The sequence below is a fragment of the Zootoca vivipara genome, chromosome 9 (genome assembly GCF_963506605.1).
Source record: "Zootoca vivipara chromosome 9, rZooViv1.1, whole genome shotgun sequence".
In the NCBI taxonomy this organism is placed as follows: Eukaryota; Metazoa; Chordata; class Lepidosauria; order Squamata; family Lacertidae; genus Zootoca; species Zootoca vivipara.
In genome coordinates this window covers 4500933-4527669 of record NC_083284.1, presented here as the reverse complement: position 1 = coordinate 4527669, position 26737 = coordinate 4500933, and the positions used below count along the sequence as shown (strand labels likewise).

General features: G+C 43.5%; 1 protein-coding gene across 5 annotated transcripts in view; it reads right to left on the bottom strand.

Annotated features, from left to right (window-relative positions):
- ALMS1 (ALMS1 centrosome and basal body associated protein) overlaps positions 1 to 26737 on the bottom strand; it is a 64720-nt gene that overhangs the window by 6363 nt on the left and 31620 nt on the right. For 3 of the 5 annotated variants that reach the window (XM_035101147.2, XM_060278325.1, XM_060278328.1), the window contains 10 exons: positions 26422 to 26552; positions 18548 to 20300; positions 18063 to 18188; positions 16243 to 16413; positions 12804 to 14005; positions 11759 to 11876; positions 7272 to 7508; positions 4390 to 4634; positions 3303 to 3468; positions 358 to 421 (listed from right to left, as the gene is read on the bottom strand). In XM_035101147.2, the coding sequence (XP_034957038.2) occupies positions 358 to 421; positions 3303 to 3468; positions 4390 to 4634; positions 7272 to 7508; positions 11759 to 11876; positions 12804 to 14005; positions 16243 to 16413; positions 18063 to 18188; positions 18548 to 20300; positions 26422 to 26552 (4213 nt within the window). Of the gene's footprint in view, positions 1 to 357; positions 422 to 448; positions 1248 to 3302; positions 3469 to 4389; positions 4635 to 7271; positions 7509 to 11758; positions 11877 to 12803; positions 14006 to 16242; positions 16414 to 18062; positions 18189 to 18547; positions 20301 to 26421; positions 26553 to 26737 lie in introns of those variants that run through there. The other 2 variants (XM_060278326.1, XM_060278327.1) reach the window with 2 other exon arrangements.

The following is a 26737-nucleotide window of genomic DNA, read 5'->3' as shown; positions in this document are numbered from 1 at the left end:
CTGTAACTCTTTTTCCCACAGGAGAGATATCCAGAGCTGGCCTAACTGCAGAATAAGACAAAATGTGTGCCCCAGAGATATATTTTAGGGTACTTTGGATTTTTCCATATGCAAAAATATACAGTGGTACCTCGGGTGAAGAACTTAATTCATTCTGGAGGTCTGTTCTTAACCTGAGGTACCACTTTAGCTAATGGGGCCTCCCGCTGCCGCCACCGCACAATTTCTGTTCTCATCTTGAAGCAAAGTTCTTAACCCGAGGTACTACTTCAGGGTTAGCAGAGACTGTAACCTGAAGCGTCTGTAACCCGAGGTACCACGGTAACAGGGTTGTTCTCCAATAAAAAGCAGCCTTACCGTTTTGATCTCTGAACCATTTCATTCTTGGAAATTGCTCTTCTCTTCTGCATAGCCCTGTAGTCTAAACAAAGTAGGAAAAATGATGAGTACAGCACAATTCAAAATGTTAATTTGCCAGACAACTAATGTTCTCATCCTACAAAATGCTGTGCCAAGATAGCAGCTCATAAGATCTGGCGATGCTAAGAGTGGGCCATGGGAGAGACATCAGTCCTCAGAAACAAGGTCTTGTGCTTCATCCTCTGATGTAAAGACCATTGTGCCAATCTGACCAGGAGACGGGGGCTCCTCCCTTTTTGGACCACAGAGGCCAATACAAAGCTTAGCAGGCCATGACAGAAAGATGGGGAGGAGCAATGCAACATCAGCTTCTCAAAGGAAGGGGTACAGTTCAGCTGCAGCAGCATGTTGCATGGAGACTATAACATGGGAGCTGTTATTGGTATTCTTTAAAAGGACAAGGGGATGTCACAGCTTCTCACTGAACCTGTCTACCTGCCAAGCCCCCTTCCTTCATGTCTGGGCGACCCCTCCCTCCCTTTACACCTCACCCACCATTTCGCCTTTCCTCTCAAAGCTTGCCCCAACCCCACTACTCTCACAGCTCTCTCCAAGCCCCTTTTAAATGGCCCTGGAAGGTGCTTCAGAATGCAGATTCCCACACTGCTCTCTGAAGCAACTCCCCCCACGCTCCTTTGACCATTGCTGCAGCGAGATTTAACTGAGGGAGGTGGCACTTCAGAGAGCAGTTTGGCAAACCAATCCTTGAAGCACCCCCCCCCCTCAAATTGAACAGCACTCCTGGCTCCCCAGCTACCCACACTGCTTGCTTTGCCTGCCATTCTGCCGTCGTGATGCGGTTGGGTCAACTCCAGCGTGATGACAGCCTTACATTTTTATGTATATAGGAAGAAAAGGAAAAGAAAGGAATTCTGGATTCTGAGCCACTATACCATCTCACTAGCCCTATCAACAATCTTGCAAGGGAGGCCAGTATTATTATTCCCATAGTGCCCAGAGCTGAGAGTGAATACCTCGCATATGACTATCAAGGCAAAACCACAACAGAGGAAAATGTTGAGCCAAGGGCGTTCTTGCTTGCACCTCACATTTTAGCCACTATTCTATACCACTCCAACTCTTAGTTGCCCTTGTTCCAAGTCCAAAATGATAATGTGTGTCACAGCCTAGAGGGGATGGGGAAACCCTGGATACCTGTGCATACACCTGATATTTTACCCATCGGCTACCTTTACTTTTACATATAGCTGCCAGCCTCTCTCTGTGCAACAGCTAGAAGCATTCCTGAACAGATAGGGATGAATCTAACAGGAAAATGAAGTCCAGAGAGTAAGATGGCTTTCAACCTCTCTTCTACACTGATTTTTCTGCCAAGGAGTCCCTATTTCCTACACCTCGCAAAGGGTTCTCAAGCATGTTGATATAATAATAATGATAAGGGGTGCTATGATAGCCATGTTCAAATATATAAAAGGATGTCATATAGAAGAGGGTGAAAGGTTGTTTTCTGCTGCTCCAGAGAAGCGGACACGGAGCAATGGATTCAAGCTACAAGAAAGAAGATTCCACCTAAACATTAGGAAGAACTTCCTGACAGTAAGAGCTGTTTGACAGTGGAACTTGTTGCCAAGGAGTGTGGTGGAGTCTCCTTCTTTGGAGGTCTTTAAGCGGAGGCTTGACAGCCATCTGTCAGGAATGCTTTGATGGTGTTTCCTGCTTGGCAGGGGGTTGGACTGGATGGCCCTTGTGGTCTCTTCCAATTCTATGATTCTATGTTTTATGGTGCATTCTCGGTTATATAGTATAACAAGCACATTGGGTTGCTCAATGCCAACTAAGGGTGTTTTAGAATGCACCACACTCCCTCCAAGTTCTACACTGAAAATGAAGATTTGCTTGTTGAGTGGGCAATCTCTCAGGAAAATAACCTGCAATTATCTCTGATAAACTTGGAGGAAGCACTTGGTGGTTTGTTTGGTGTTTTGATTTGTTTTTTTAAAAAAACTACTACTATAATGCATGCATGCATACACACACACACACACACACACACACACCGTACAATTTTGCAACTAAGTAAAATTAGCATACCATGGGCAAGTGGAGCAAAAATGGCATTTGCTCTAGCTTTACTGCTTTTCTAACACCCTTTACCACCACAAGAATGTGCCTTGCTAAAGAAAGAAAAATCCATGGCAACAATCGTCTATGAACAGCCACTCTGCAGAAAAATGGCCATGCAATGCTCAATCACAGGTTGAAGCTATTTTTAGTTGTCTGGGGTTAAAACAGGGCAGCTCTCCAAGCCTACAGCACACTGCCCATTAGCCTTTTCTGAATATAAACTGGCTATTTACGCCACGCCATGCCCTACAGAGAGACACGACATGTGTCCATCATTACTGCTAAGGAAATATATGACAGCCCTGATCCAAAGAAGTGGTATAACTGTGCAGGAGCGAGTAGCGCGCACAGAGTCTGGCTGCTTGCCGTTTCTGGTATGGCAGTTTCCACTGCCAAATGTAAGGATGTAAGACAAGCCTTGCTGGATGAGGCCAGTGGCCCATCTACTCTAGCATCCTGTTCTCACAGTGGCCAACCAGTTGCTGCAATGGGAAGGCCACAGGCGAGAGAGCCACAGCCCTCTCTCCACTTGTGATTCCCAGCAACTGGCATCCCCAAACTTCGGCCCTCCAGATGTTTTGGACTACAATTCCCATCTTCCCTGACCACTGGTCCTGTCAGCTAAGGATCATGGGAGTTGTAGGCCAAAACATCTGGAGGGCCGCAGTTTGGGGATGCCTGGCTTAGAGAGATAAGCTGCTTGCCTCTTCAGCAGGCAAAGGCCTTGCCCAGCTTCTCCCGGACACATAATACCCCTCCTTTGGGCATGTAACCCATGTCTGTAATAAGGAAGGCACCTCTTTTAGGAAGATGGAAACTTCTCTCTTCACGAGCATTAAATAATTCTTCTCTCTCGCTTTGGAGCATGCTCTGCAGTTTCCTTTCTTCCATTATTAGCTTAAGGCGTTTCACGCGCTCCCCGGAGCTGGAGATGAAATCAGGACGGTGCAGTGCAAGAGACTCCTAAGTTGGAAAACAAAAATAAGAGCTGCTTCAGAAGCTCCACTTAAGGCTGAGGAAATGTCAAAAATAGCTAACCCCATTAACAAAGCACTGAAAACATGCCTCAGAAGAAGAGAATTATTCACGCAATGTACATAATATTGCATCTACAGAAGGCGAAGAGATCTCTCTGCGGGTCTTGTTAACAAATGCTTTGATCTTGGACAACCAATTGGAAAGATACCAGACTGGGAATAAGCGCAGCTACATTTTCGTAAAAGGGATAAGTACTTAAGCTTAAACAAGCTGGCTGGAGTGTGCACATGGGACAAAAAGTCTCCGTGCAACGAGGGAGGCCTCTCGGTGACTGTAAATGAAATGGATAGATGGGGAAATTAACACGGTTCAATATTAGTCTTGGGGAGGGGGCTTCACAAGAGCCTGCTGGCTGCCAAAGCGCAATGGAAGCAGGCTGAGAGCGCTTCCCCCATCCTTACAACCCTCTCGCCATCAGAAGTGTAATGTCAAGGGCAGGAGGCGTGAGAACTGTTCGATTTGGACTGGAATTTGAAGGCAAGGATAAGCTGGTGAATGCAGACAAACAGCTTTACATTTCCCCTATTCCATAATCTGAACCGTGTGTGTGTGTGTGTTTGTGTGTGTGCAAACCCCACCTGCCCAGCAGTTGCTAGCACCATCCCTTCCCTTTTAGAGTTAGAATAAGGGTAGAACAGAAGGCAAAGTAGGTTCTGTTCTATTCCTGCCCAGCCCTTACGTATTTCAAAGAGGGAAGGGGACAAGACAGACACATAGATACACACAGAGGCACACATGCTGCATCCGTAAAACTGATGGGTGGCTCAATTCATCTGACAACCAAAGCACTCGCAAATGGGACAGCCAAAGCCAGGCAAGCAGTCCAAGGCAGAGCCTGGATTTTACCTGCAGTGTCATTTTCACAAAAGGTGGGGGCGGCTTATTCTCAACGTCTCTCGATGGAGCCATCAGACGCACCTGCAGCTCGCTATGGTCCTCCTGCCAGTTTTTCTCCCGGAGGGGCTCTCGCCACGGCTTCGGGTCGGGCATGGCTTCAAACCAGGCGGTACCAGGATCAGAAACGTAGCTGGACCCACTTCCCTTTTTGAAGTCAGGTTTCAAATCCTTTGCCGAAACAAACCAGGAAACTCCTGGGGCAGAGGGAAAGAAAAATGCTTTTAAAAAAGGAAAGCAGTGCAAACTGTCCATTCCCACTGCAGTTCACTTATAAAAGACAGGAAGACACAAAAACGGGGCTACCTCCGCCATTGCCCCCTTTTCCTCTGGGCTGTCCTCTGCAACTGAAAAAGGTCCAGGACGATGCTCAGAGGAGACATAGGCACATCACAGTTGCATATATAATGTATTCCACTCCCCAAATTTAGGGGTTCAAGGGATTTAGCAAAGATAAAATGGCACAGGACAAAGAGTGAAGAAGCATGGAAGCAGCACACAATCCAGGAGAGGCCGTCAACATTTTAGTACAGTGGTACCTCGCAAGACGAATGCCCTGCAAGACGAATGCATCTGATGGTGACTCGCAAGACGAATTCGTTTTGCGAAGAATTAGTCTTGCAAATCAGTTTCCCATAGGAATGCATTGAAATTTAATTAATGCGTTCCTGTGGGCAAAAAAGGAAATTTCAATGCATTCCTATGGGAAACCGCGATTCGCAAAAGGAACTTTTCGCAAAACGAATTGACTCGTGGAATGTATTAAATTCGTCTTGCGAGGCACCACTGTACATTAAATGCTCTGCACTCTTACCAGGCCTTTGCAAAAATGTTGGTTGATGGGATTTAAAAAGAGATGGAAAAGTATAGCAAATCATTATTAATTATTATGGATTTGCTTCAGGGTTCAGCATTTGTTTTCTTTGTTGAAAGAATCATTGGGGGGACATATGTGCAGGGGGGGAAGATGGCAGAGAGAAGATGGGGTGAATCCTTGGGCTTCTGGCTCTTGTGTCATGGCAGCTTACTGGGAGGGAAAGGGGGTTGTGGTTGTCGCTGTGCAGACACTCTGGCAGAGGAAACCCAGTGCCCCCACTGGTATGCCCACACAGTGATGACCCCCCCCCCCGCCATCTCTCTCCCTAGAAGCCACAGTGCCCAGAGACTCCTGATGTGCATGCTGGCTTTTGAAGTACCATATAGTCATTGTTTCCTCTTGCATCTGAGAATCTCTCCCCCCCCCCCTTCTTTATACCGCCCAAAACAAGGTCTGGGCTATGATTTGCGTTGTCTAAAACCAGAAGTAGTAAGAAATAAAAACCAACAAGGTGTGGAAAAGTAAATACAAAGGGTATTGGATTTACTGTCAGCGTGCGGACAAAGCTGAGGAACAAATATTTTCCTCTCATGCAGTATTTGTTTAAAACATCTTGCTCTGTATAGTTTTAATTGGTCTGCTATTTCATAGCTTTAGGAGACAGATAGCAGAAAATCCCCAGGTCTCCAGATGATGAAATGAAATCTGTTTGCTTCTGGTCCCAATTTATTAGCACGTTTAAAGCCTTAAATTGTTCGGGGTGTCTGAAGGCCTGTCTTCTGCAATGGCATACTGCAGCCACCAGGTGAGGACCTGCTCCATGTCCTGCCTTTGAAGGTGCAGAGGACAAGGGCACAGGATCTAGCCTCCTCCTTGGAAGCATCCAGGCTGTGGAATTCACTGGCCCAGGTTGTCTGGCAGGCGCCCGACACCCTGGGTATTTTGGCAACCGTTTAAACCAACTTTTGAGGGCTGCACTCTCTCCCTGATTTCATTTTTGTAGGTTAAATAAGTTGTTTTGCTGCTGAATTATTATTATTTTTTTTGTTTTATTCTTCATTGTTCTAATATGATATGATGTTTCCATGTTTTGCCTGCGGCACTGACAGCCCTTTCAAAGATGTGGGGTGTGAATTATTATGACATAAACAAAACAAAATAAGAGCAGCCTGTGACGGTGTAATATTGAACCCTTTTTCTTCCTGGCCTGTGCCTAGCCTGTTTGCGCTAAACAAGTTTAAGACATCGGTAGTAGCAGTTATCTGCAGGGTCACTGCACAAGAAAACCAAGCAGATCTGGGGTTGGAGTGGGTACTCTCAAGACATGCCTCTGGGGAAGTGAGCCTCAGAATCTCTTGCAATTGGAAGCTGAGCTGCACTTCCTGGATTAAGCAAGGCAGGGGCCCTCCAATCCCCCACTCCCTGGCATTGTGCAAACTGCAGCACAACATCATCTGGTAGGCCACAGATTCCTTGCCCCTGGATTAAGCAATGCAATCGACCTGCTTTGGGGTAGTTTGGAGAGCAAGAGAGTTTTGGAGATGAACAAATATGAACGAGGATCCCACCCCCTACGTTTTATTTGCTTACTTGCAAAAGATAACCTGGAATTTTCATTTATTTTTTGCCTATGGCCAAATCCTAGAGGCAGGCTAACACAGACTCGCCTGCCTTCGTCTTGCCCCAAGGCTCTTTGTCAGCATAGCCTGACTCCCCATCTCTAGTGGAACCAAAGAGTCATTCCGCAGATAGCCGTGAACGAGCCTATCAACAGGGGCAGGGCAGGGAAATCGGCTACAGGAGAAACAGCAGCACATGTAACTCCCTACCAATCTGTTGGTGTGTGGGTACAATGGGGCGTTTTATAGCCACCTTTGATTTGTTACGATGTGTGTGCTCTCTCCTCTATGTGCACCTAACTGTTGGTTTTTATGGCACCACAGCAACAACAGACAAAAGTTTGGAGGACCGTGCGAGTCCTTCCTCATTCACAAAAGATGCAACGCTTGTCAGAGACCTTGCCGCCACCATGGCTTGTTCCTCCTCGGCTTTTTCTCTGCAAGAAGCCTGCCGTGCTGCCTCCTCTGCTTGCCCTTGCTTTCCAGAAGGAACCCATCCGGCTGAGCAAATTCGCCCTCCATCCCACTCTCGGGATCTTCCCGCAGCCTCGCTTGGCTGGGTGTTGGGGTGGGGAAAGTCAGGCCGACATCTCGGGTGTGCTTCTTGGTTGCGCTGTTCACAATCTCAAAGTCTCCTGGTGTTCAAAAGAAAGGGATTTGATACTGGCATGTTCTAAACAGGTTTTATGTATGTATGTAAATCTATTTAAAGACAATTACGTAATAATATGGAAAGAAATCAAAAGAAATTTAGACATATGGAATAGACTGAAAGTGTCATTCTGGGGAAGAATAGCCGTGGTTAAAATGAAGGTGCTACCTAAACTATTATACAGTGGTACCTCGGTTTACAAACACAATTGGTCCCGGAAATCTGTACTTAACCTGAAGCGAACTTTCCCATTGAAAGTAATGGAAAGTGGATTAATCCATTCCAGACTGTCCGTGGAGTACTTAAACTGAAGCGTACTTAACCTGAAGCGAACTTTCCCATTGAAAGTAATGGAAAGTGGATTAATCTGTTCCAGACGGATCCGTGGAGTACTCAACCTGAAGCGTACTTAACCCGAGGTATGAGTGTAATTGGTTCCGGAAGTCCGTACTTAACCTGAAGCGTACTTAACCTGAAGCGAACTTTCCCATTGAAAGTAATGGAAAGTGGATTAATCCGTTCCAGACAGGTCCGCGGAGTACTTAAACTGAAAATACTCAAACTGAGGCATACTTAAACCGAGGTATGACTGTACTTGTTTCAAACCATCCCAGTAATTACAGGATTAGGACAGCTTAAGGAATGGCAGAAAACAATCTCAAGGTTTGTGTGGCAAGGGAAGAAGCCCAGGATAAAATTTAAGTTGTTAACTGATAGAAGAGAAAGAGAAGGATTCTCCCTACCTGACCTCAAACTCTATTATGAAGCTGCCTTTATAACATGGTTGAGGGAATGGATGAAACTTGATAACACTGATGTTCTAGACCTGGAAGGGTTCGCAAACAGGTTTGGGTGGCATGCATACCTATTACCTACGGTATGGAAAGGTTAAAGTACATTGGGATTTCTTAAATCATATTATTAAAAGACCATTATATGAAGTATGGATGAGATATAAAGACTTGTTTGAAAGGAAAACACCGTGGCGGTTGTCACCCCAGGAAGCCCTTTCAGTTAAAAAATTACTGGTAAATATGAAAGGAGAGTGGATAACCTATAGAGATTTTGTTGAAAGAAGACAATAATATAATCAAAATCAGACCTTATGAAGAACTAAAACCTAGATTGTCAGGATGGATGGAGTATCACCAAATTAATGATATATTCCTTAAAGATAAAAAATTATGAATTTAATAATGATAGATCAATATTGGAGACTGGGGAATTACAAGGTCGTACAAAGATGTTGTCTAAAGTATATGAATTTTTGCTGGAATAGCATACAAAAGATGAAGAAATTAAGGAGGTCATGACTAAGTGGGCAATGGACCTAGGATATAATATCGAATATGAGAAATGGACAAGACTATGGAATTTAGGAATAAAATTTACCACATCCATTACCTTAAAAGAGAATTTGTTTAAAATGATGTACAAGTGGTACTTAACACCCACCAAACTAGCAAAGATGTACAAAATGAAAAATAAGGACTATTGGAAACGCACTGTAAAAGAGGGTGATTTTTTTTTCCACATGTGGTGGTTGTGTGGCAAGGTGAAGACTTTTTGGGGTAGTGTGTATAACAAGTTAAAAAAGATATTTAGGTACACCTTTTATAAAAAAGCAGAGGTATTTTTTGCTAGAAATGGTTGGAGAGGACATTAAAAAGGAAGATCAGAAATTCTTCCCTTATGCCACAACAGCAGGAAGTCTACTCCTCGCACAGAGATGGAAACCACAGGATATTCCGACAATTGAAGAATGGCAACAGAAAGTATTGGAGTATGCAGAAATAGCAAGGCTAACTGAAAGAATCCGACAGCAGGACGATGAGAAATTCCAAAAAGAATGGTCGAAATTTATGATATACTTAGAGAAAAGTGTAGATAAATAAAGACACTCACAGGACTGAAATAAATACTCCTAACGTTTATTGTAAACATTTGCTTAGATCATAAGATGTAATGCTGTAATATAATAAGGAATGTATGTTTAAAGTATAATACAAAAATTTATTAAGGAATTATAGACATTTATAGAATGTATATATAGTAAACATGTTTAAGTAAGAGCAATGTAGAGAAGCCAGAAGAGGGGTGGAGGGAAGTTAATTCGGATAAGATATAGATTTAAAGGAGAATAATATTGTTAAGCTGTATTGTGTTTAAGACATTTGGAAAAATTAATTAAAATTATCGCAGGAAAAAAGAGAGAGAAAACAAAAGAAAGGGATTTGATACTGGTATGTTCTAAACAGGTTGTATGTATGTATGCATGCATGCATGTATGTATGTATGTATGTATGTATGTATGTATGCATGTATGTATGTATAGCTTTAATTCTATCGGTGTTTAATTGTATTTTAACGATTGATTTTCTATGTTTACAACAGAGGGCCACATATTGCAAACTGATTATGAGCTAGGCTTCAAACAGTCTGCTCTAGATACATTAACAAATATGCACATTTTTGTTATTAGTAATTAGCAGAATTTGAAACTTGCTTACATGAATGGATGGATGCCATACATACTGAATCTTAACTCTGCTTTTTTATATATTCTGGAATTAGATCCACATGTGAAACCTGCTCAAAGTTATTAAAACAGAAACAAGATCTGAAGAGCAAAGATCCTGACTTCTTTTTTTACTCTCCTCTTGGTTTCTGAATCTTTAAAAATAAGAGTCTATAAAAATTTGAGAAATATACAGTACGTAGTTTTGGACAGAAACTGGAATGTCCAGGACTTGCAGAAAAGGGAAAGGATGACAGCAACATCTCCTTCCTTGAAGGAGTGCTCAAGCATCAATGCACAGTGCCAAGAGCTATGCAGAATGAAGAATGACACATACACACAGCAAAATCATCAGATATAGTAGTCTAGCCACAGGATTTAATACTTCCATGTATTGATTTTGTCACGTGTGCTTCCATGTTCATTTTCTGAATATGCATACAGTACTTGCTTCCCCCCCCCCCCGATATACATTAGTCTGTAGAACAAGAAGCCCTGCTCAGTACAGAGCCTGGGTCCAATCACTGAACATGTTGCTGAAACCACACAATGGGATCAGAAATTTCAGGAGACCCTTATAACTCACTTTTCAACCTCCACAGGCATGAGAACAGAATGCGAGATTAGGTGGAGCTCTGGCCTGATGCAGCAGAGGACTCCATAACTTAACAGGGCGAACCTTGATTTAACCCAGGGGTCAGCAAACTTTTTCAGCAGGGTGCTGGTCCACTGTCCCTCAGACCTTGGGGGGGGGGCGCAGACTACATTTTGGAGGGGGGAAATGAACGAATTCCTATGCCCCACAAATAACCCAGAGATGCATTTTAAATAAATGCACACATTCTACTCATGTAAAAACACCAGGCAGGCCCCACAAATAACCCAGAGATGCATTTTAAATAAAAGGACACATTCTACTCATGTAAAAACATGCTGATTCCTGCACCATTCACGGACCGGATTTAGAAGGCAATTGGGCTGGATCCAGCCCCCAGGCCTTAGTTTGCCTACCCATGATTTAACCAAATGAAAAACACCAAGAGCCATGCCTGCCTTATGCAATGTAGAATTCCTGCATCCCTCACCCAGCCTCAGAGGAGAAGGGCAGGAGCACATGTCCTCTTAGGTCCCCTCCAATTCTAAAACTCTTCATTCTGCCAATAATGTATAGACCTGCAACAAACTGGCGGTTGTGCATGGCTCCAGTTTCAATAGTGGGTGAGGATAGTACACGGTTGTATATAACTGGCCTCCATTTTTAGATAAGTATTGCCCAGAACAGAAATTACACAATAAGAGCAACATTCACATCATCAAATACGGAGTGAAGCTCCAACCGTCTGAGCAAGAGAACTGACATTTATTTGCAGTAGTGAGAAAGTTTATGACTGTGCTTGCAAGTGGGAAAAATACCACACAGAACAAGTCAGTTCTCTGACCCAAGATTTATTACGAGGCCAGAGTCAAGAAAGCCCACAGTATGAACAAAGGAACTACCTGCTAACATCAAAGAAGCCAGTGAAGGGAAGGGAAGTGCCATTTCATCGGAGTTCAAGCTTGTTATCCATTTTTTGAAAGGATCTGAGCTGCAAAGATATGCAGGCAGAGAAAGCTCTGCAAGCACACCTGGCTGACTGAAGTAAGAGCAAGGGACTCCGAAGAGGATCACAACAAAAAGGCAAGAGCGCAGACATGAAGCAATGAGAGCTGCTCACCTGCCTGGACAGCCTTGTTCAACATCCGCCTGCTCCGCTTGCTACTGAGAGCAGGGCTTGGTCCAAGGGAACTGCTGATGGTAGAAACTGAATCCGAAGAAATGAAGGAGTCCGTTGCCTAAAGGAAAGAATCAGACAGATGCATAAAGGTCTCAGAGGACTGCAAGTTTATTTGTCGGTGTTTGGAAATCAAATCAGTCTATCTCTCTCACACGCACACAAAGAGCACCACCTTGGCTCTGAAAAACAAGCTAGCTAGCTTTTTAGAACACAATGTCCACATCCATTTCCTTCAGAAATCGTCACTTCTGTGGTCATGAGGATGAGGCAATTCCAGCTTGGATGAATGTAAGTTGCTTGGTGGGGAAGTATGGAAGGAAAGTTACTGGTCACCATCTGAGGTGAGACCCCAATATAAGAAACCACTTTGGCATGTAAATTAGCAACAACACTGGGCATGGTGCCCCCTCTTTATTATGTCATGTCCCCATCTATATTATGAAGTAGGACAGGATTATTATTATTATTATTACAATTATTATTATTATCACTGCTGCTGCTGCTACTAAAATTTGTATGCCGATATATCAGCATAAAAACACAGAATAAAACCACAAAGTACATAATAAAAACAAGAACAAAACAAAACAAAAAAGCCCATTCCCACAAAAACATTTAAAAGGACATGGGCTGTTAATCAGCCAAAGGCCTGATTGAAGAGGAACGTTTTCGCCCGGGGCCTAAAGATGATAATGAAGGCACAGTTAAGGCCATTTCACCTGCTGCTTACAAAAGCTAAAGGAAAACAAGGCTGACCTTTCCACACTCTTACACACAGAGGCCTCAGCTCAGCTGACGCAGTGGAGGAGGAAGACGACGGAGAGACCCCAATTAGCCTGCCTCCGCCTCCACCCAAATAGCTTAGCTGATCTTCAACTTAAAGGCTAGTTGTCACTCTTTCCTTTCACCTGTTGTATGCAGATCATAGACCACAGTAAACATGTTGCTGTGGATTACCCCACGGGTTCCTATGCCACATACTTACCCGGGTCTCTTTTCTCTTTGGCTCAGCATGAGCCATTCTTTGGTAGCCTGCTGCCCTGTCTTTCCTGCTTCCCTTGGCATACTTTTCCAAGCGCGTCTTCTGGTGTCGGATGGTGCTGTAGAGCTGGGACAGTTTGGGGGACACCTGCACTCTGTCGTGCCCAAAGGCCCGGATCAGCCTCTCTGTGTCAATCGTGGAAACGGAAACACTTGCCTCCGTCCGAGACGCAGTGTCCGTCTCTGGCTGAGTCCCTTCTGAATCGGAGGCGATGTCAGTTAACAAGCTGGAATCTTTCACAGGCCTCATTTCAGAAGAGGTGTCGCTCAGAATCGCTGAATTACGACGCTGCTCCGAGTTTCTTTCCACGTGGTAAAGAGCTGTGGCACTGCCAATTTTACCATGCCTAGATTTTGATAGCCTTGTATTGGAGGTGGCCTCTGGGCTCTCTTCCACCTGTCCTCTGGGGCTATGGGTTGCCACTCGACCTTTGTACGCCTTATTTCCTTGGGAACTGATCTTCTTTGACTCTTTCCCCTTTGGTTCCTCTTGGACATGAACATCTTCATCCTTGACAGGCACCAGTGTGTGCCTAACCGGGTTCTGCAGAAGTCTGGCTAATCTGTCAAGTCGCTCTACCAGAGACAGCTCACTTCTGCTGCTGCTACTCGGACTACGTTGCTGATGCTGACGCTCCAAGTATTTAGCCCAGAGTTCATCTAAACTGCCTGTGAAGGAAGCACTTTGCCTAGTTGGGAGATCGGCTCCCTGCTTCTCTTTAAAGCTCCTCCTTTGGCTGCTTGGATGAAGCTGGTCTTTGGACAATTTGTGGCCACTTTTCCTCACTTCAGGCTGTTTTAGTTCCTTACTTGGGGAGCCTCTCTCCAAAGTCTCATTGAACCTCAATTCCTCAAGGACACTGTAATCTGGCTCAAAATTCAGTGGGGAAAACCTCTCCTCTCCTGTTGGCTGGTGCGGAGAGAAAACGGCCTGACCTCTTCCAGATGTTCCGTCGTACTGGAAGATGTCTTTTGAAGGAAGGGCTGGGCGCTCTTGCACTGCATACCGTCCCAAGGTATTGTTCCCAGCAAGGAAGTCAATTTCATGCTGCAGAGGCACGGGGGGATGCAGGTAAAACTGCGCAGATCTGACCCCTGAATGGGTAGCTGCCAGAGATTCCAAGGGAGTTGAGACTTTGGGACTTCCTAAAGAGGGAAAGGAAGGAAAAAGAAAAAGAAAAAGAAATATTTAAGTTCGGCTGGAAAAAAACCAGCTACAATACATGATTGTTCTCATTCTAAATTGACAGTGCTATTCATCAACTCTAAGCACAGTCTCCTTACATGGTTATTTTCTATTTATACATTAATTTGGGGATTTGTATGCTGCCTTTCAAAACAGGGCTCTCCCAATGTGACATACAATTAGAAGAATGTGTCAAACCATACCTTGAAAAAAGTAACTTTTTTAAAAAAGACAACTGTGCTTAAGGCGGCCAACAAAAATAATACAAATTATACAAAAAAAGATAAATATAATGAAAAAGTGACGATACAAAATGAAAAACATAAACACAAGGGAAGTGAAACAAATAAAATTAATAAGCACAACAGTTAAAATCCATTTCAATGCACTTCCAAGTCTGTTTATGGGCCAGAGCAATAATAACAATAATAAATGGAGTTGTATAAATGAACTCAGAAAAGACTAGTTTCTCTGTGCAACCAGTTGTCTACTCCTCTGCTAGACTAACAACAAAAATAATTGCTTATGCTGGCCTAGGCTTGTGGAATTTTGTCAAGAAAATAAAACGGCAGCACGAACTCTTTCCTCAAGCTGAAAAGAAGGCTGTGCAAAATGGACGGCTGCCTACATTTATTCGGGCTATTGAATTTAGATTACTGTATCTAGTTATAGGCTGGGGTCCGCCCCGCCCCCCCCCGGCAGAACACACAGCTCTCCACACACACCCTTGCCTGAGGTATGAACATTTCTTACTGTGCTCATCTCCCCAACGTTCTTCTGTCCTCCCCCCCTTCTAATACTAACATTTCAAGAGTTGTGTGTGTCACTCCAGGGCAAGAGCTGATCAAAGGCACAAAGGCAAGAATTCTCCTTCGGCTTCTGAGCATGTTGCTGCACAGAGATTTTTTTTTTCGTGGAAACGCAGCCAGTTACGAACCTATAAAGTTTGCATGGAAAAGCTCATATAGTCTGTCCACACGCTCCCTAAAATACTATGCTGTTCTGCTCTAATTATTGTGCCATTTGCAGATTCTGTTTAACACCTTTCCTTCCTTTGGCAGTGAGAGAAACTTTGGCTGGCTCGTTCTGCACTGCCAGAGGATACTGAGTGAAAGAGCACAAAGAGAAGACCAGGTTTCTGAGTTCGGTTATGGAAGCCAAGCAGTGGGTCCAGAACAGAAGAATTGGTTTAAGGCGGTGGTTCCCAATTGGACCCCGGGGAGTCTGCCTAACACACCCGGCGGGTCTGTGGCACCATTCACATAACAAAAACTACCAGAGATATCGAAAATTTCAAAAGTAGGAGATCCATGGCCACAGATGGGAACAGCAAGTACCACACTCACATATATAAAAACAGTTGTAACTTTTTCTAAGTCTGATTTCTGGGCCAGAGGTGTGTACGATCTTCCTGGAGGTTACAGTTGGAGGAAAGAAGGGTTAACCATTAACCATCCCCCCCCCCCCCCGCTGCTCTTAAGAAGTTCACTGCCTGCCCCCCACTTGTCACTCGAGGTGTTTTTCCAGGGATGACAGGATCTAATCATTTTGCCCTTCATTTTCAGAAATCATCTTCATCCACAATCTTTTGCTGATGAATAAAAAACAGCATCCTTTTCATGGCATCCTAAAACTATTCCCGAGTACTGTTGCTCTGAACTGCTGTTCTGTTACTTTTGTGATTGTGTGATTTTGTAATTTTAGTTTAATGTTTTAATGATACAGTGGTACCTTGGTTCTCGAACTTAATCCGTTCCGGGAGTCTCTTCGACTCCCAAAACCGTTCGAAAACCAAGGCGCAGCTTCCGACTGGCTGCAGGAACTTGCTGCACTCAAGCAGAAGCCGCATCAGACGTTCGGCTTCCAAAAAACTTTCGCAAACCGGAACACTTACTTCCTGGTTTGCAGCGTTTGGGAGCCGATTTGTTTGGGAGCCAAGCCGTTCGAGAACCAAAGTACCACTGTAATGTGTTTTTGTTTTCCACCAAGATATCTTTCTAGCTTAAACTGGAAGCATTTGGTGAAGGGCAGATTATAGCAACAGCAACAAATTACTTCAACTCCCATAGCAAAACAATCATTCTTGGGCCATTCGAGAGCTAGCATAATACATAAGAGGCTTCCAAACCGTAATAAATATTCAGATGCCACAAAAGCAGCTCTTGCTCCATCTTCAGAGATATAGAAGAATAGTCACCTTTGGCGCCTTCCTGTGCTCCTGCATCTTCTCCTGTCCAAGCCTCCTTAGGAATAGCCCTTTTACTATAAATGCCCTCTCTGTGCTTGATAGCCACAGGACTTGGCGGGGTCTCATCTCCTGAGCCAAGTGCCTGTACTAGAAATTTTGGAGGGGTAGCATCATTTGATCCTGTTAGGAGACAGAGAGTGGGGAGACCAATATATATGTATATATATGAAAGAGGACTGGGAAAGGAAAAGTACATTTTAAAAAATCAGACACAGAAAAAATAAACATCCCACAGCAGCATGTTTCTGTGTTGTAACAGTTCTAAAGTCTACAATGGAAGCTGATTTATATTCTGGGTCAACAGCACTTGGTCATCTATCATATTCCCAATTAAATGAGACATCTCTCAACTCTATCAGTTAATTTAGTTCTTTTTAAAAATGGATGTATGCTTTCTAGGATTGTGAGCAACCTCATTACTGAACTCCATTGCGGTCTTGGATGGCTGCTACGGTACAACAAGGCCCCCTATGTAGACAGGCTTCTCATTTGTGGTCAACCTCCGGGGGAAGACATCACTCATTATATCTGTTAGCCTGCCTCTTATTTAGAGATCCAAGAGATTGCTTTTTGAAACCTCTATTCACACAAGCAAACAGGTACACCCTGGCAGAAATGGTTGGGTTTCTTTTGAGGGAAAACAATAGCTTCATAACACACAGGAAAAATGTTAGATGGAATCACTTCAAGTTGTTGTGGTGATTTGGAGGTTTAATCTGAAATCATGCTAGATGTTGTCTCTGGTATCTTCTCTCTTATACTTCATGGATGTTGGCTTATACTATGGATGAATGTTCTGTATTATTTGCTAGAGGTTTGTCATGACCTTCAGCTAGAACAATAAACTTACAAACTGAACATTACAGAACTACGTTCACAGAGTTCCAACCACTAGCTATGTCTTCTTGGTTCCAGTTCCAACCAAACAGGATAGGCAAACAACAGAACCTAAAGCACGTGGGGTCCAATTTTGACCAGGTCATCTTTTCCATCAGGGAGAAGCTCAAAGCTATTGCCTGCTTTGAGGAAGAAAGACTAATAAATTCATGCCAGTCTTGTGATTGAACTTCACAAATAAGAAACACCGTCCAACACCGTAGAAAGATGTACCAGATGAGAAGGAATCTGTTTCCCATTCAGTGTTAGGACTCAGCATTATTCAGAACTACTTTACAGGTCAAGTAGTAATAAAGGCAAGCATGACTCTGAGTATGTGCAGAGTACAGGTTAACTAAGCTCTTGTACAAATACAGGCAATGCAAACATTTTGGATCTCTGTTTAAACTGAACATTGCACTGCTTCTCAGAATACTTCACTGATACCTTACCTAAAGGTAAAAACACATAGAAAATTGGAACGAAAGAGGGAAACACTGCTGGAGGGAGAAGGAACTGGAACTGGAATGAAGCAGCACTTCGAAGCAGAGCCAGGAAAATTAAAGACTTCTAGGGTCCACCAATACTGTACTGGTAGAAAGAAATCGTGCTGCCTTTCTAGCTAATAAATTGTTCCCCCTGTCATTCAAATCTAAAAAGCCATTTCACGCCAAAACACAAAGCTTAAATGAAGCATGCATACGAGTTCTGTTTCTGCTCTACAACTATTGTAAAACTAGACCATTGCAGCTCAACTCTATTCAATAAATTTAAACACAGCACAACAAACTGCTTACGTTCTTGCATTTTATGCAAAGTCAGTTCCTTGGCTCTGCTGAGAACAGCCATGGTACTGAGCAGCTTAGATAAAAGTTTGGAGCAACAGGAAATACCTGAGTGGGAGCTCTCCATGGTAGTCTCTGATCGGACCCGCGAGAGTCTGATGGTTTCTTTTGGACAGGGAACGTAGTACATCTCTGAGCTCCCAGGTGGTTTATACGGCAGCAACCTTGGCATACCTGCAGGCATGGGAAGCAAGGTGGACAAGACAAGGACGCAAACTAAACACCAAATGCGATACTACTTTAACCTTATAATTTGTTGGCATAGCTAGGATACTAAATGTATACACCTCGGTCCCTGAAAAGGATAGGTCTGCAAGGAACAAGGCTCTCACGTGCCTTGTAAGACATCCTGCGGACTTTTCCATCCCACAGAAACTGTGGCAGTGGATTCAGAAGCTAAACTGGTAGATTTACTCACATATCCCTCAAGGAAAAAGTATGTCTCACTACTGAGAGAAGATAATTTGAACAAAGCTGCCTTGCTCATTAGGCATAGCTCTTCAGATCAAAGGACAGTAAATTAAACTTCTCACCAGCCTGCCTGTTCAAAACGGAGATGTGGCTCACGGGAACAGCTGGAGCACTCAGCTTTTCCTGACTCTTTCGATGAGAAGGTCTCAGAGCTTCCACATCACCACTGTCATTGCTAACAAATATCTCTGCAGAATAGGTTGCCTTCTCGGGGCTCTCTGTTGTTATTTGAGTGATGGCATCCGACGACATCCTTTCCGTTTGGGAAGAGGCTGTGGTTTTCAAGTTCTCTTCGGGACTCTGCCAATACGAACCCGGTACTCTTGTGCTTCCTCGGTCTGTAACTGGAAAAATCTGCCTGATCTCCAGTGGCTCCTGACTTGGGGCTGGTTTTGCTACAACTGGTACATGGGAATGCTTAAGGTGAGAATCTGGTGAAGGTGACCTTGGAAAGTATGCAGAATCCTGGATGCTTGTGAAACGTTCTGTGGGTTTCAAATGAGAGGTACCTTCTAACGAATGGCTCGGATCTTTTAAAGTTGCTGGATGAGGGTCACTTTTAAATCCACCAACTCGCCTCTTTTCAGTGCCAGCATCTATTAAACTAGGAGGAGGCAAATCCACATGCTTTGGAGAGAGAGTCATGTGGACACCAGACAGGGCTTTCCGGGTTGGTGATGGAGGAGAGACTGGAATGGTCGTTGAAATGTGATCTGGGGAGGAGGCGGGTAACAGGCCGCTGCTTCCAGTGTCCATGGCTTCAGCCTTGCATAAATATTGATCAGGGGCAGATTTGCTCTCTTTTGTCAATGTACTTTCCCTGCCTGTAGGAAAATGTGGCTTAGAGATACCAGCAAAGCTTCTCGAGCCATCTTGAAAAGCATCCTCTGCCTTTTGTTGAGGTGGGTTGGAGGGACGGAGAGGCTCAGCCACAGTTTCTCCCGCGTTAGATTTGTTATCAGAAACGTTAACTGAAGGACTGTCGTAACTTTTTAGCCCAGTAAAGCCTTGATAAGCAGCCTGGGTTTCTTCCCGATTCTCTGTAACAGAGTGGACCTTTTGATCAGAGCAACTCGGCTGGGAATTCTCCATAGATGCGGAACTCTTTTCTTGAGGATATGCCTCTTTGCTGACAACCATGGGCACATGCCGATGGCTGTCTCCACCCGAATGAAATTCAACACTCTTATCTGGCACATGAACGGCTTTCATGCTTGCTGAAGCGCAGGGTTGAGGAGTTCCCACTTGCAGCTTACTAGACTCCAGCTGTTCATTGTTAATCGACTGGGTTTCCAAAGGAATGGCTTCAGGAATGCTGGCACAGGGCACGCGGGCAGACGATGTCCTTTTACGGGATGCAAAAGTAATGGATGTGATTTGTTTGGCAGATTCTGTAGAAGAGACGTCCGCAGCCAACTTTGCCTGTGCTGAGGCACTCACTTCTTTTCCTGTGGCTGCCTTGGGGGTACCTGTCAGGCCCTTCAGACTTGTGTCTGTGGCGTTACGCAAAGCAGTGTGTACATTGTGGCTGGAGTCCGAGAGACTTTCTGAGTGTGCCCGTGGCTGGTCGCTGATATGACTTTGGTCACTGGTCAAAGACGTAATCTCAGAGTCATCCGGAAGGGCACGGTCAGTGCCACAGACCACCCTAGAGTGGGCTGCACTTATTACAGGGCATTCAACTAGTTGGGAGTCTTGTATCTGAATGTCCTTTTGCAGCTCACTGTCACTAGAAGTTTTTGAGAGTTCTGTGTCTGTCTTCAGGGTAGAACTGCAGCTAGAAATTCTTTCATAGCTGTTTCCCCACAGCCCATCCTGTCAAGAATCCAAGACAAACAGAAAGTGCATACTTTAACAGTACAGATCCACAACAGCAAAATTAGTGCAACAAATTAACGTAATTATTTTTATATTTGATCTGTCACACAAGAGAGCCAGTGTGGTGTAGTGGTTAACAGCGGTAGACTCATAATCTGGGGAACCGGGTTCACGTCCCCGCTCCTCCACATGCAGCTGCTGGGTGACCTTGGGCTAGTGACACTTCTCTGAAGTCTCTCAGCATCACTCACCTCACAGAGTGTTTGTTGTGGGGGAGGAAGGGAAAGGAGAATGTTAGCCGCTTTGAGACTCCTTCGGGTAGTGATAAAGCAGGATATCAAATCCAAACTCTTCTTCTTCTACTACAATCAATAGGGCAGAGATAAAACCAATGAACCCTGAATGCACAAACAACTGCCAAATTAAGAAGATCAGAAGACTATGTCTTAAAGAAGGCTTCCTAATCTAAACCTCAACAAATCTTTAACTTTAAAGAATAGAAAAGGAAGTGGACCAAATCTCTTGCCTCCAAGTCCCAACTTGGTGTCAGACTGCCTCCAAACATGCCAAGATGTCACCATGGACAGAGAGTCAAAGTGAGCCCCGATTTTGTGGCACATATAAACTAGGGATGGAATTTAACAACCCAAATAAGAAAAATATAACTACACAGGCGAAAGTTGTGAAGGCACCAATGCTATCCCACCACTTCCTTCTGACACTTCTAACAAATTTCTATCCTTTAGATCCTGCATTTAAAAATAAAAGTATTTTCAAGGCTGCTTGCAAAGTTCAAACATAAAAAACCTATCAAGATCAAAGAACAAGCAATTAATAGACACCAGCAGAAAAATCTAACAAATCAAAAGAACAGGGAAGTTTGTCATTAAGAACCTTCTGGAATAATAATACAGTTAGCCTACAAGTTAGCCTTCAACAATTTTATTCTGAGATCTTGTGTTGAAGGGCAATTTTTATGTTGTTGTTGGATAATATTATGGGAATTGTGCCTAAAGCCAAAAGTTGCATATAGTCAAAACCCATTAGGTTCAATTCCAGGTGGGATTACCAAAGTCATTCTTCCTAGAACTATTTTCCTCCCCTTCTTGTTTGTTTTAATTTTACCTTTTTTAATTTGCCATGTGCATCATACTGAATGCACACAAGTTAAATGAACACAAGTTAAGGCTTACTGTAGTCCCACCTAGCCCTCCCACTTTCAGAGTCTATCTAAAAATGTGGCAGCTTGGTGGATTTCCCCAGGGAGAAAATTGCACAACTGCAGTATCACCACCCAAATGTGTATGAACAATACATTTGTTCCTTATACAGTTCAGCAGTCCTTATACAGTTCAGCAGAATGGCATTTATGAAAAGACTATGAAAAGTAGGTCTATGTTCTTGCAATCAGCACAAAAAAAAATGTAAAGGTTTTATTAAACGTCAGTTAAATGCAACATTTAATTCTACACCTTACTGAGAGGTGGTTCATTTGCAGAGGCACCTGTGGATGGCTTCAAAGAGGCAGGCAATTTCTAATCTAGATTTGAAGACTATTTCCAACAGCTCCGGTGTCACCCAGTTTAATCTGTTTACCGAAATGCCAATCTAAATAATGCATGGGCAAAAGAGAACGGCGTAAGCGTCGAACTCCACTAAAAAGGAATAAAGAAAACCCCTAGCATGTGAGGTTTGCAGCTTTACTGAAACGAAGCACACTTTTGGGCATGCTACAGATGGAGATTGCCCATTAAAATAGAATAAAAATTATCATCTTTTCTGCAGTTAACGTCAAGTCTTTTGTGAGCCAGAGAGAGAAATTATAAAAGCTGCCATTATTCCTTTGGAGGCAGCAATACAATAAATGCAAAGAGATCTCCTCTTGTTTACCTGATGTAGTAAAAACAACTTATTTGGCACAAGTAAAAAACCAAACAAAAAACACCAGCCTGCTTCAGTAACAAAACACGTCTTTTCAGACCAAAGATCACACAGCAAACCTCAGTCAAACAAACAAACAAACAAACAAACAAACAAGGAACCTCTTTCGGATGCATGCAGAAAATTCAGCAACTCCAGCTTCCTGGAGTGAAAACTGTTTCTTGGAAGCAATTAGAGAAAAACAGATAGTATTCAGGTGTATTACTCAACGCTTCAAAACATGCTGCAAACCCTCACCTCACCCCCACGTCAGCACCAGAAGCAAAGGCATTGTTTTCTTACGCTGGGAACAGACAAGACAAACAGGTACAAAATCAACAGGCATTTATATCTATGAAACAAAATTAAAAAATGTGCATGCACACGAAAGCTCATACCAATGACCAACTTAGTTGGTCTCTAAGGTGCTACTGGAAGGAATTTTTAAATTTTGTTTCGACTACGTCAGACTAACACGGCTACCTACCTGTAATTATATCTATGAGTTATTCAAGAACGTAAAGCCAAGATGCTGCCGTTGAATACAAAAGGTCTCCCTACTCACCACCACCACTGCACCCCCAACATCAAGAAGTACAGTCACTTCTCACATTATTTTGTCATACATGTCTATCAAAGAAATGTGCAGGGTTGAAAATGACTGGATAAGGTGTGTGTTTGAACTTTTGAATAATCAGATACAGGCCTCAAATGTGCTTTCTAAAAAAATATTCAAGAAACAAGCCAGCAGAAGCATCCCTGAGATGATTTATGTATTTATTTATTTATTTATTTATTTATTTATTTATTTATTTATTTATTATTGCTACTACTACTACTACTACTACTACTACTACTACTACTACTACTGTTATTACCCAGCCCATCTGAGTGGCTCCCAGCAGAATAGTTAAAGCACGATAATACATCAAACATTAAAAACTTCCCCGTAAAGGCTGCCTTCAGGGGTCTTCTAAAAATCAGATACAGACATACCTTGGAAGTCAAACAGAATCTGTTCTGGAACTTCCAAAACGTTCGGAAACCAAAGTGTGGCTTCTGATTGGCTGCAGGAAGCTCCTGCAGCCGATCGGAAGCCCCATCGGACATTTGGGTTCCAAAATAATGTTCACAAACCAGAACCATCACTTCCGGGGTTGCGGCATTCGGGAGCCAAAATGTCCGAGTCCCAAGGCGTTCGGAATCCAAGGTACGACTGTGGTTGTTTGCTTCCTTGACATGTGATGGGAGGGTGTTCCATGGGGTGGGTGCCACTACTGAGAAGGCCCTCTGCCTGGTTCCCTGTAACTTCACATCTGTCAGTGAGGGAATCAGCAGAAGACGCTCAGAGTAGGAACTCAGTGTCCAGGCTAGACAATGGGGGTGGAGACGCTCTTTTGGGTATATGGAAGGTCAGGAAATCTGTAAGGTTATTGTTTGAGAGCAAGCTGTATGAGTAACCCTGAAAGCACGTATGGAGGTGGGATATGCCCTAGGCAGCCACCTGAGGCTCATTCCATTTCTTCTGAAGGAGATTCCTGTATTGCAGGGGGTTGGACTAGATGACCCCTGGATCCCTTCTAACTCTACAATTCTATGATTCTATGCCAACACCTGGGAATAAGGTCAAGGCTGTCCTGCCCACTCTGGACAATAAATATTCCATAGTGGCAGAAGTTTCATAAGCAGGCAAACTGGCATTCCAAAAGGTAAGGGTGGGGGTGCATTTCCTTGGGGGCTGTGGTCAGGAGCTGTTTCCCTGTGGTGGGTGGGGCAAAACCTATAAATACACATAAAAGCTATACATACACAGAGCTAAATAAAACATATCACAAACACAGACATCTATATGTAAAATCCCCATAGCACAGCACTTCTCCCAAGCTAAATCATGCAGATTGGCTGGGGGCAGGGATATTTTTATCTCCATCATGGCAATGAGGAAGCCCATCTCTGCTTCTTACCTCACTGGTGAGCATCAGATGAGAAGCAGAGGAGGCCCAGTCAAAGGCCGATTTAGGGGATCATGCACCGGGCGCAGAGCCTTGGGTGCGCCGCCAGGGATGGCGCAACTACAATTTAGAATGGAGTGCGAGAAGCGGAGGGGCACTGAATTTTGGCCTCGTACAAGGCTCCACGGACATTTGAGACCCTGAGATCCACCACTGGCCCAGTTTTCATCCCCACTGCTGCATGCTGGGTGGGGAGAGTGAAATCAGTGTGACATGAAGGTGTTAAAAATCAGGACTTCTGCATAGGTCCTCTGATGACAGAGGGCACAGCTTTCATGCCCATTGCAGCAAGATGGGGAAGGATTTTTTAAAATGTCATTTCAACAATTTGTAAGCCGCTTAATTACAGTCATCTCTAGGCAGTATACAGGAGACGTAATACAATAAAACTAAGAATGGGTTAAAGCTTTAATTATTACGTGATATTTTGTATTATCAACTGGCAGTGTGAAAGTGAAAGGTTACAGGCATCTGGCATTATATATGGTGATTCACCAGAATCAATGTATTATTATTTCTCGCAACACCCCGAAATGGAAGCCAAACTGGGACGGAAAGAGGAAATGATCAGTGGTTGACTCACTATGACACCAGCTGTGTGAACTTGCCCTCAAAATGTGGGGCAGATTACTACGCCTCCTTTGGATTTTGAGTATATTAAGGAAAGCAGGTATTCAGCTACACAAGTCTCACTTATTTCCTGTTTACGCTTTTCAATTGACAACATACAATCTATTGTCTGGTTTTCATAACTACGGTAACTACAATAAAACTGCTATGTAAGATCTACTAATTACAACACAAAACTAAAAATGTGTCTGTGCATGCATGCACACGCAGGCATACATACATACAACAAGCCTAAAATCAGTTTCACTGCCGTAAAGGGACCCCTGACAGTTAAGTTCAGTGGCAGACGACTCTGAGGTTGTGGCGCTCATCTCGCTTTACAGGCCGAGGGAGATGGCATTTGTCCGCAGACAGTTTTTCTGGGTCATGTGGCCCATTAGTGAAAACACTAATGATTTGCCGCTAATAAAAAGACATAGGCCAAATCTGCTTGTAATACAGTACTGAGTTACGTTTTAGCGCTACATGGATGAGTCCTTGCCAAATATCAAGCTTGTTTACTTCCCCTCCTTCTACCATGTGGCTAGCATGACAACTTTAGCAAAGTTTGATTTCATTTAGCAGAATACCTGCCTAGCATTATGTTTGAACCAGGAGTCCCCATTTAAAACAAGCTCTGTTAAGTTTCATAACAAGACAACTTCACACCTGGCTTGAACTCGGCTTGTTATCTATTTTATTTAGGGAACTTGTATACAGCTTCACATCTTAGAAAAACCTCTGAGCGGTTCAAAATATTTCAATCAAAACAAAAACAGATTAAATGCAATAAAATACTGCAGATATAGATTTTTAAAAAACCATGAATACATGTAGAAGAATTCGATTATTAAAATAGCACAGTCAGCGACAGAACAGAGAAACCATCCTTGTTATGAATCTTATTAGCTTAAACTAGGTTCCCTGCTTCAAACAGAATGCTAAGCTGGGAGTCTGTAAAAGTGAGACTAAACTCTACCCAAGTCTTCCTCCTGGCCATATTCTTCCATGTCTCATCCTCACAACAATAAACCATGATTCAGAATTTATGTGCGCACACTGCCAATAACACCAACAGCTGAAGTTGTGCTATCTATGGTACAACCAAGCTGCACATTCAGCTCACATCAGAAGGGCTTTAGTTTGGTGGCAGAGTTCATGTTTTGCATGCAAAGTCTCTGCTTCAGTCCCCGTAACATCCAGACAGAGCCAGGAAAGACCAGACTTCTCACAACATTCTGACTTGCACTGCAGTCAAGAAGAACTAGTTTCTTGCCCTCCGAATGCAGGGCACATACTGGAAAAGGTGACCTCCATAATATGCATATTATAAATGTTTTAATCGGTCATCCAGTTTCCAAAAATCCCAAGCTATGTGGAGATGCTATTAAAAGGTCACCAGCACTGTGCACAAGGTAAAACCACACCACTGGGAAGAAATTATTGCTTTGTGCAACGCTTTTTTAAAAAATTCAGCAGTTGTAAGATGCTTGTCCACAAGCAAGAGCTTGTGATTCTGTCCTAACCCTACAATGCTTCCTAAATCGGCCTCCTGGTTTCCCCTGGTTCCTTCTTACCTTAACATTTCCAGCTTTCCTGGCACTCAAAAGCTGCATTCTCTTGATCTCTTCTATCATCTGCCGGTCTTCCTCATTTAGGTCAGCCTCAGCATCTGCAGGCTGAAGAGTCAGCTTGAGTTTCACCCACGCTGCCAGAGAGATCACAGAAAATGAGAGTAGAAGTTGCTAATTCAGTCTGATGTGTTGGCAGGTGGCCCACGTTCTATTAAGATGACTGCTATGGACACACAAACCAAGAATGGTTATTAAACAGGGAGTATGAAAGACAGCAATATTAACGTATGTCCTGCTATGCAGGAATTGTTTCAGCATG